Here is a 10,956-nt window from a genome sequence, read left to right as displayed (position 1 = left end):
AAAAAGAGAGAAGGGAAAGCTAAATTAGGCTAAAAAAGACTAGACTAAAAAAAATAAACTTAGACTAGATAACTTTATAAAAGCTTAGAATATTTAAAAAAAAAAAAACCTTTAAGCACTATAAACTTAAAAAACTTAGCCTATTTTTTACTGTCCCTATTTTTAAATACTACTAGATTAGTCTAGATTACCCCTAAACTAGCCTAAATACCTCTAAAAAAAAAGACAGATGCACTATAAAGCCTAAACTTTACTAAAGAAACCTAAAAAAAAAGTAAGCTACTAAAAAAAATATAAAAAAAGTATAAAGCGCTATAACTATTTTTAAAGAAGCTACTACTATGTAAAAATAGACTAAACTATTCTAGAGAAGAAGAGAATAGTAGGTAGAAACCTAGAAAAGGCAAAACCTATCCTAGAGGGCCTAGACAGGCCTAGAGACCCCTAGATCTACTAGACTAATGTAAAAAAAAAAAAAATGCTAAAAAGACTAAAAATAAAAGTAGACAACCTACTTTATCTCTAAAAAATGTTTTGCTTAGAGTTAAAAGTGTTAAAATTATAAGTAAAGTTAGTTTTCTACATACTTTACTTACTTTTATAAAATTCTTTAGTAAAGAAGAGGACCTAAGCCTAAAAAACACTAAAATTAGCAGTAAAAGGCTAAGTACCCTAGATAAGGTTAGACTACTCTAGAAGAGCCTAGATAGGTACAAGTTAGAGAACATATAGTGTAGACACACTTAAAGACTAGAGAAAGAGGTCTTAAGCTATTATTATTACTTATTTTTTTTTTACGCTTTACTAATGCTCTTTTTTTTGCCTTACTAAGACTAATAATACCTAAGTCCTTAAACACCTTCTTACTAACATAAAAAAGGGTTAAGGCGTTACTAGCTATCTTACTGTAGACAAGCCTAGCAAGAATTAGTCTAAAAACTTTTAAAAAGCTCTAAAGACTTTTAAAGAAACTTAGAAGAGTTTAGAAAGTAGCTAAAAATTATAAACTTATTAAGATAAATAATAACTTTATTAACCTTTTTACAAAGACCCTTAATAATATTTAGTAGGTACTTTTAAGTATTACTAAGGTTAATTTAGGTCTTAAGCTAAAAAAAACTACTAAAGATAGTGCTTATAATAGTTATAATTACTAGGTAACAGTCCTCTAAGCACTACAACCTAAAAATTAGTAAAAAAAACTAAGAAGCACCTTAGGGACTCCTAGACAGCTATAAACAGCCCTAGGATAACCTACTTAATAGCAGTCTCTGCTACCCTTATAGCAGCTATTACACTTTAAGAGGTTATTAGTGCGCTTAGGCTTTAATAAGCCTTAATAGATGTAGGTATTACAAGTCTAAACATTATAATCCTCCTTAACAAGAAAATAGTATAGTAGAATTACGCCTAGCTTATGCGCTATAATCCTGCCTATAATTTTATTAAGGTAAGTTAAGCAGAGATTAACAGTAGCTAAGGCTTTATTTACAGCTAAGGTAATCCTGTCTAACTACTTACTAGCTAAGAAAGACATTATTAGTAGTAAAATATGCAAGACAGGGCTTAGGGGGCCTAAGGGGGCCTAGATTAGAATAGACAGGACTAGAGGCCTTAAAAATAGAATAAGGGATAGCTAGCTAGAGTAGCTAGCTAAGGAAGAATCTAAAGGCAGTTAAAATAAGAACTCTCTAGGACAGATAGAGCTTTATATAGGGTCCTCTAGCCTAGGGGGGCCCTAAAACACCCTAGGAACCCCTAAAAAGGCCTAGGGGCTCCTACAGAAAATCTTTCTAAAATACATACTAAAAGCGCAGAGTAGAGTGTAGGTGTAATAGAAGATTTAGCTTAGTAAAAAGTATTTAACTCTTTAAATTAAATTTAGAGTAACATAAAATTACATAACTTCTAAACCTTAAAAAAGGGCTTAGATTTAGGCGTAAAGTTGCGCCTTAGAAAAAAATAAGGCTTTATAATAACTAGCTATCTAGGTGTTTTCTAGGCTGTTGTAGACTAGCCTAGACTGCACTAGGCAGTCCTAGATAACTCCTAAACTGTGCTGTTAACTCTGCACTTCCTAGATAATGCCTACCTTGCCTAAAAAGCTAGGCATCCTAGACAGGTAATACTTTGAACTGGACCTACAGCATACTAGATCTGTCGCTACCAGCGCTGCCGTGCCTGGCTCTCTAGAGAAGTATATAGCCAGTTGTAGAAGCCCTCTTTAGATAGCAGAGGATTGCCTTAGGAATTAGGCAGGTACTAATTGTACTCCTATGTCACAGTCACGCCCTTGTTGGTCAATACACCTCTTAATTGCGAAGTGTATACCCTGTTTTTTACAGTAACAACACTCTACTAAAACTTCTTATACTATAAACACTATAATTATTAAAGACTTTAAGTAATACTTTTGAATTTATATCTTAATAAAAGCTTATATAAGATTGTTTTTAGTTTATTACTTATAGAAACCTAAAGTAGCTGTATATAGCTTATTAAAAAAGCTAAATTAACACTACACTAAAATACACTTATAAACTTCTAGATTACTAAACTTAAAAAGTAAGTAAAAATAATAGCTAAGTGTCGCGTACAGCTATCTGTCTATATATATCCTTCTGCTGTGCTAGCTAGAAGGTTGACCTTTTAGCAAACGCAACACTAAGTAAAAATTATATAATTTTTTAATTTAACATAGTAGAATAATAAAGTATAGTAAGAGATTAGCATAGAATGCTGCTAAGGCTACTAAGGCTACTAAAGCTTTTTAAAGATTAAAAAAAGCTTACCTAAGTGTATAACACTATAAAAGCTATAAAAAGACTAGGTATAATGTTTAAACATGTAATAGGAATATAAAAGAGTTTTTTAAATCTAATAGAAGTATAATATACGCTAGCTTTTTATTTAATAGCTATTAATCTAGTCTGCTAGAACATAGGTTAGTTATACAAAGAAGTAACTAGCTTAGTAATCTACTACGTTACTATTTATAAAGTAAATATTATAAATTAAAAAAAAATTATTATTTAATTAATTAATGTAGGTTTGTAGAGAAAAATGTAATTTAAGTAAAAAATGTTATTAGAGTAGTGTCACAGTTATGTTACAACTATCCAACCCCTGAGTACCCTGGGCTTGGCACGGGGTATATAGGCTCCTCGGCCTCCGTACCTCTGTCTCCGACCCTAAGGTTTACTCTCGTTACATCCCCCTATCCTGGATTCTCTCTCTGTGCCTCGTGCTTCCTGCTCGATACCTCTCACAAGTAGACTGTTTGCTTGTGTAGACTGCTTACTTGTAAAATACGTTATAAAGTTATACTTTTAACTAACCTTAATTCTATTAGGTAAGCCTCAACTTTTTAGAGTTATATTTTTATGATAGTTATTTTTTATTGGAGTGCCTGTGTACTTAGAATGCGAGCGCTCCGATTGGCTGCATCCAAAGAAGACGCCGTCTTCTTGCGCGTAATCGTAGCTAGGCACAGTAACGCACAGCAACGCACTGTAAGGCACAGCAATGCACTGTAAGGCCTAACAAGGCATTGTAAAGCGCATCGAGGCAGTTTAAGGCACAGCAAGGCATCTGCTATTAAGGAATTGCGCCTTCTAACCAGACGTATTACCGTATAGATCGCGTCTAACTATCAGTTGAAAGCAAAATGAGCCTGATAAGCCTTCCACTAGAGCTCTTCCAGGCCACCATAACGGAGACTGTCTGGCTTGTGGGTCTTCGCCAGGCTGTAAATTTGAGGCTGGTCTGCAGTACGTCCTTTGGAGAGCTGCAAATTTGGTAAAGCTGATCGTGCAAAGAGCTGTTTGATACCGAAGCAAAGCGCGCTATATGTGCACTTCCAACATTCGATACCGCCTACAGACATTCACTACCGGACGGGCTTCAGTTGCCGCAAAAGATGGATCTAGCGATGACGACAACGCTCATATTGACCAAAATGAACGCCAAAGATGCCGCAAAAAGGCCTCTCTGCCTTGCCATTACTCGCGCAGTGGACCATCTCGAAGACGAATTTGGGCAGAAAAAAGCCGGCCTGCGGCTCGAATTCATTGAGGCGCTAGCGAGAGCATCGGTGCATGCTTTACCACTCTGCGAGATAACCGACTGCCTTGTCACAAACCCCACTGTACAGATTGACAATCTGTGGTGGAGCCGTGAAAATGAGCCCTGGAGATTTCACACTTTCCGCCGCAAGCATCCAGGGGTTGAGCCATTAAGACATCCTATTGAATATCTCGCACCGAGTTCAGATAAATATGCCGACACTACACGCGAAGGCGCGCTCATTGCCGCACTATCCACGAAACGTTTTCAATTAGCAAGACGACTACTTGAAAGTGGTGTGAATGGCATAACGACAAGCTATGCTTTCGGCGTGCCCTTAAAAGTTGCGGCACTTACTGGGGCTCAGGAGATCGTGCGGATGATCCTAGACAGAGTTTTGGGGCAGAGAAAGGAAGACGATCTCGAAGCACCTGACATCATTGAAAGTGCCAGGCAATGTGTCTTGCAAGGAGCAGCAGCAAACGGCCATGTGCATATTCTGCGAATGATCTGGGAGGTGCCGGAGTACAATTGGGAGAGTTTAGGCACAGGGCTCACTCGTTCTATCAAGTTAGCCGTCGAAAATGGCCACGAAGGTATTGCATCGTTTCTGTTGCAGCATCGCACCCCTATTCCACTAAGGGAATCTGCGCAACACGACTCAAGACAAGCCCTGGAAAGACGAGAGTTGAAGTTCTGGCGCAATCTTACGACAACAGCTACACGACTTGATTGCGAAAACATCTTGAGAATTGCTTTAGAGCATTTCCCTTACGAGAACGATGAATGGATTTCGCACGAGCTAAAAAAAGGCGCTTGATCAGGGACAAGCACATGTTGCCAAGATCCTGGCGTCGAAATGTTCTCGAACCATTACCGTAATATTCGGACAGTCTTATAGTCAAATTCGGCTTTATCAGGCCGCTCGATCAGGCAACACTACTCTAGTGGACTTGTTGCTTGACCATGGAGCAGTTATCAATTCTGGAAAATGAGACAGGCTAATGCATCCCTTGTGTGGAGCAGCGCTCAAAGGATGGGTCAAGACCGTAGGTTATCGTATAGGAAAAGGCGCGGATATCTACTTCGATTATTGCGGCTCGCAAGCTTTGGCACTCGCTGCTTCGCACGGTTTCACAGGTGTGGTACAAATACTATTAGAAGCAGGTGCTAATGCGCAATTAGCGCTTCGGGGGGAAGCTAGTGGGAGTTCGATACCTCGATTTGAGAAAGCGAAGTCGGACTTTCCTGACGTTGTGAAAATATTGCAAGGGCATATTTCTGGGGACTTTCCCAAGACGGACGGCACAATCACAGGTGGAATGCCGCTCGAGCCGAGATAACTCGGATGGCAGAATTAAGTATAGGATTGCATTTTCTTTAGGACGAAAGACTAGTACCAAGAAGAGAGATGAAAAAACTCACGTGTGCAAAAGTTGGGTCACGGCACGTCTCAAACCAACTCTTTGTGCCACATCGTCACGGATTTAATTCTTTACCACCAAAATTCTCTCCAGAGAACCAAAATGGGGCAATATTAATCTCCGTCCAGCCAGCCCGTTTAGGGACACTGGTGGTCTTATTACGTACCCGGAGTCACGGACTGGGGGAGCCCTCTGAACTTAGCTCCTGGCTCCAATGTTGAACACCATATATCCCTTAAAAGAGCCGTCAAAGATAGTCTCTCTTGCAATCTGAATGTTCAGGATGTTCAAATCTCCAAAGGCCTGGTGGTAATCGGTGAGCATAAATGCTGCCCACTTGGCATTGCCGCTGTATATCATTTCGTCGAACTCTTGGGTGCCTTGATCGAGCTGGGCCCATTCTTTGTCTCCCTTTTGCATAACTTTTAATCGGTTGTTGATTTTTGCTAGAGTTTCTTCATTGACGATGTCCGCAATGGCGACTTGCTTCAGTTCTCCGACAGAATTTCCTTTGTCCTCCTTCCACAGCTGGAATGCATTTTCTGAGAAGGCTTCCTTTACCTCGTCCGAATCCAGCTTTATTTGACTGTTGACACCGACCACGCCGCCGTCCAGGTCATGGTAGTTCTCCAACATTGGCTCGTCGTAACGATAGTGACCAGATCCTACAGACATATCGGAATCTGGTGACGCCGGATCATATCTGAAGTTAAGTCTTTCTTGTCCATGACTGCTGGCTCCTATTTTTCTTTTCGAACATCAATGCACTGCTTTCCAAATAAGTCTTTGATCTTGCTGTCTGATAGTGGGAAAGCAACGCTTTGTCCAGCTCTGTCTGTATCTCATTTGTAGTTGTCCGTGTATGGAGACTTGACCGCATCCTGATCGTTCCTGGGGATGGCGCCAAGCAGGTTGTTATAAAGCTCTTCACCATTTGAGGGCTCGTCTACAGTCGCAGGAGCATTGTTCTGCCCGGCCCGGAGCAGGGCCCTCATGTCCGGACGGCCCAGGACTACCAGGGTTCTCAGGAACAAGTGGCCCTGGCCCTTCAGGCTCTTCGGGTGCCGTCAACCCATGATGGAGCATCAGAGCTGCGACTGCTAAGATGATGCATGGTGCTACAGCCTTCATGTTCGGGAGATGTCCTAACGAGACCAAAGAGCAAAGTATGTCGATATTAAGGGTGAGATATTGGACGAGTAGACTGGAATGTCTGAGAGTTGGAAACTGATGCCTTCTGGAGGACACTGCGATCTTTTAAGTCCCTCTTCAGACGCCTTCCGAAATGAATATCTGTCCTTAACATGTGTATAGGTTGCAGAGTAAGCCCTGGAGAGCATAGATGTCCAGATACCCAGATTGATGGTAACTAACGCGTACGTAGCAGCCTCCGGGCCATGAGGATTCGCAACGCCTCGAGTCGGAAGAGGAGAATCATGAAACAGATACAGGGACAAATGAATCAGTGTTCAGCACTTCCGAAGGATTAATTTGAACCAAAAGGTTACAAGATATGCGAGAATTTGGATTCAAATTAGACAGTAGGGACTAGGTTGCGGATTTCAGTCTGTTCCTTGTGCTTTTGCCTCTCCGCGTCCGCTGAAATTGACATTAATATCGGATCCTGCGGCAATTTTTCGAAAGAGTCAGCTTCGCCATTGACGACGCTTCTGTAGTTTACACTTCCTTTTCCTCAGTTACACATAGCATAACCGAGAACAAGACATGGTGCCTAACAGAACGCACTACGAGTCAACTTTTCACTACGACACAGTCACGTGAGCCGTACAAAAGTAGTAACTTTATGACTTGTTACGTACAATAGGTGAGGTTTAAAAGTGTAGCTGTAATACAATTAGAATACACTTTTTAGAGTAATAGTTATTGTTTAGAGCTAACGTAATTAGAGGGTAGAAGAGGGCGTGTTCTGTACGCGTTAGCTGCTTTACAATAAGCAGAGACTTGTGTATTACTTTACATAATATAGGTACAAATTTTATCATGTAGGCTTACTTTAATTTTTACTACTATTCTATCTTTTTTAATTTCTATTAATATAAGTTTATTAAACTTTCTTTAAGCTAGCTGCTTATAGTATAACACTTTTTAAACTTTAAGCACTTCTATATTTTATTACACTAGCTTTTATCACTTTAAAAAGTTGTGATTTTTATTATTTCTATTACTTTAATATTCTTAACAAAGCTTTTATTTGCTAAGTGTTATTTATAATATCTAATTATAAAAGTTTTTTTAGATTATTATTTTAACTTTAGCTTAACGTCTCTTATAGGCGTGCTAGCTACTTTGCTAAGACTCTACTAAAACTATCTTAATATTATAATACTTTAATAATAATACTAATTAGAATCTTAAAAAGAAGCTAGAGTTTTTAAAGTAATTTATAAAGAATATTAAAGCTAAGTATAGTATCTAGAATAATAACACATATAACTTTAATAAAATAAGCTTTATAATAGGCTAGATATCTACTAAATATACTTATACTTAAACTTTACTTTAAGCTTTAGAGAATACTTTGTAAATATACTAAGCTAGTTTATGCTAATATAGCCTAGATGTTACGGTCTACGGTTGGACCAGCGTAACTCCACCCAGGATGCTCCACAATATGGTACGGTTGGAGCGGAACTCGCTTATAGACCAAACAGAGGACGCGGAAGTCGCGCGGCTACCCGAGATCATGGAAGAATGCGTTGTCTAATAGGAGGACAGGATGTAAATTCTATAAGTCTAAGAGAGCTTAGCAAGCCCTGCTTAGCAAGCTTTAGTAAGCTTATCTAGCTTACCTTAGTGTCCCCTGCACATGTATATAGTTCCTACATTAAACAACCTTTAGAAGGTGTGTTTAATGTTTAGTTTATTCTTTACATAGACTAAGTAGCATTTAGCTTTTTAAAAAGCTGTAATACTATTTATATATCTGCACTATATATACTTCTAATCCTGTCTAACAGGACTGTTTAACCCTAGCCTTTCTACTGCTGTATATAGGGTAAACTATAATCTAGTTATTCTCTTCTCCCTCTATTAGCCTAATAGCCTGTACGTAGGACTGTACACCCTACTAAATTAGCCCCTACTTTCTGTTCTACTTTCTACCTAGGAATATTACTAGACCTAAGTGCTTTCTAAAGTAAAAATTATAACATTAAACACTACTCTTTTTAAAAAGTATAGTAACCTTATAACACAACTTAGATTCTAATATAGCCTATGCTGCGCTATTAGAATCTACAAAAGTTCCTACCTAAAGCAAAGCTGTTCTAGCAGAACAGATTAACTTAATCTAGGATAACATTAAAAAACTCTAGCAGATTAGTAACAAGGTTAGTAAATTATTAAAACTTAAGTAAAAAATAGCTAACCTCTGCTAAAAAAACATAAATTTATAAAACCCCCTACCTCTTACTAACTCTTATAAGGACACTGCCTAAGCCTGCTAAATACATAAGTTATAAGTAGAACTAGTAAAAGTTTAAAATATTTTAATAAATAAAGTAAGTGTTACAGCTAAGAAAGCTTTAAAACTAGCTCTTTTAAAGCTTTTTAAAAAATTATTAAAAGACCTTTAACTCTTTTTTACTAGATGCTACCTTTATATGTAATATAATAAAAGAGCATTTTAGACTAACGCAGAAATAATCTCCTAGATAAGACTACACTTAGAAAGCCCCCCTACAATCTAGTTCTAACCCTACACTAATAATTAGATAGACTTTAGAGTAAATAGCGCACTACTTAACCCTAAAACTAAAGAAGTATTTAGTAGCGTTAAAAACTTTAAATTAGCTCTAACAGCTATCTACAGAACCTTAGATAAAAAAAAGATTGCAGCTAACAGACTAAATAACATAAAACAAAGCAGTAGGCTAGTCTAAAACTATGCAGCACACTTTAGAGAACAAATAGCTATTTACAGATAAAATAACTAAAAAGCCCTATGCTGCATGTTTTATAATAGACTAAATAACAAAGTAAAAGATAAGTTTATACACATAAACTAACTAACTACTCTTAAAGACTATATTAAGAAAGTAACAACTTATAACAACTGCTATAAAGAATAAAAAAAAAAAAGAAATTAAAAAAAACCTTCTAAAAGCTAAAATTTATCTCTAAAAAAAAAAAGCTTTTATAATATAATAAAAAACCTATAAACCTTAGTTATATAAAGCACATATAAAGCCCCCCTTCTAAAAAAAGCTAAGTTCTAAAACATAATAAGCTACCTTTAATAAAGAAATAATAAAAGTAGCTAGAAAATAAGGCCTACCTAAACTATAAAAAAGTAAAACACTTTTACTAAAACTACCTAAACTTTTAAAAGAGGGAGAATAAAAATACTACTATAATAATAAAAGCTATTACTGCTAAATACAGCCTTATAGATAAGGAAATATAAAAAAAACTAGATAACAGACTTTACTAGTAATATAAAAAAAACTACTCTTTAAACAACTGCTCTAAACTATATTAAAAGGTAGTTATTTAAAATTTTAATAGCTTTAATATAGTGTTATAAAATCTTATAATTTTTAAAAGATATAGAGAAGAAACTTAGATTTAAGAATATATTATAAATGTTTAGAAAAAAAAAAGAATGTTTTCCCCTCTAAAACTAGACCTCTAGTACTTTAGTAAAGGAGCTTTCCTAATAGTTTTAGAGATGTAAGTGCTAGAAGTGCAGGTTACTACATAACTACCTAAGCAATTATATAGTCTTACTTTACTAAATAAATATTAGCAACAACTACTTAGCATTTAACATTATATAAAAAATAGCTAAAGTTAAATATAACATTATAAATAAAAAAAAGTAATAGCAGTTTTTTACTAAAATTAGGGATTAAAAGCTAGAATAGCTAGGTAAACCTACTAAGTTTAAAGTACTATAACTAGCGCCTAAGAAACCTAAGACACTACTCCTAAGCTTAGCAATCTCTAGAAAAGCTCTTACAGTACAACAAAATTACAGATAATGTGTCCTCTGCAAAAGCAGCACTTACAGCACAAGCAAGTGCTAATAAAAAGAACACCTTATACAGTTAGTACAAACAAAAGAATACCCTTAGTAGACTTAAAAGAGTCCCCTTAACACGTTACATAGACCTAACAATTGTCTATACCCCTAGTATTAGTGTACACAACAATACTATGTTAAACACTAGGACAACAACATTAAGCAGAATAGTAGCCTATATAGAAGAAGAACTATAACAGTTGCCTATAGTAAAAAACAGCCTTAGCCTACAAAACTATAAATTATTACACCTGTTAGACAGCCCCCCCTTATAAACAAAAACTATAGATAAAATGTAATAAGTAAGAAAACTATAAGTTCTACTATTTCTAGTAAAAAGTAGTAAAAAAAAAAGACTACCTAACATTACATTACTTAGTTAAGGACTATAAATATAAGGTAACTAACTGCTGCAACTAAGAA

At 36.4% G+C, this 10,956-nt stretch overlaps 2 protein-coding genes across 2 annotated transcripts; one reads left to right on the top strand and one right to left on the bottom strand.

Annotated features, from left to right (window-relative positions):
- Positions 1-3,422: 3,422 nt before the first annotated feature.
- On the top strand, positions 3,423-5,349 carry BDR25DRAFT_375141 (uncharacterized protein; the record flags this gene model as incomplete). The annotated part of the gene is made up of 3 exons (XM_033697368.1): positions 3,423-3,532; positions 3,664-3,770; positions 3,819-5,349. The coding sequence occupies 3 exons, from the start codon at positions 3,423-3,425 to the stop codon at positions 4,883-4,885; spliced, it is 1,284 nt and encodes a 427-aa protein (XP_033553128.1). The 3' UTR covers positions 4,886-5,349.
- Positions 5,350-5,369: 20 nt separating this feature from the next.
- On the bottom strand, positions 5,370-6,164 carry BDR25DRAFT_375139 (uncharacterized protein; the record flags this gene model as incomplete). The annotated part of the gene is made up of 1 exon (XM_033697367.1): positions 5,370-6,164. One exon carries the CDS (start codon positions 6,162-6,164, stop codon positions 5,688-5,690), a length of 477 nt encoding a protein of 158 aa, XP_033553127.1. The 3' UTR covers positions 5,370-5,687.
- Positions 6,165-10,956: the final 4,792 nt, after the last annotated feature.

The sequence above is a fragment of the Lindgomyces ingoldianus genome (genome assembly GCF_010093535.1).
Source record: "Lindgomyces ingoldianus strain ATCC 200398 unplaced genomic scaffold BDR25scaffold_3, whole genome shotgun sequence".
Taxonomy (NCBI): domain Eukaryota; kingdom Fungi; phylum Ascomycota; class Dothideomycetes; order Pleosporales; family Lindgomycetaceae; genus Lindgomyces; species Lindgomyces ingoldianus.
This window is presented reverse-complemented; position numbering and strand designations above follow the sequence as displayed.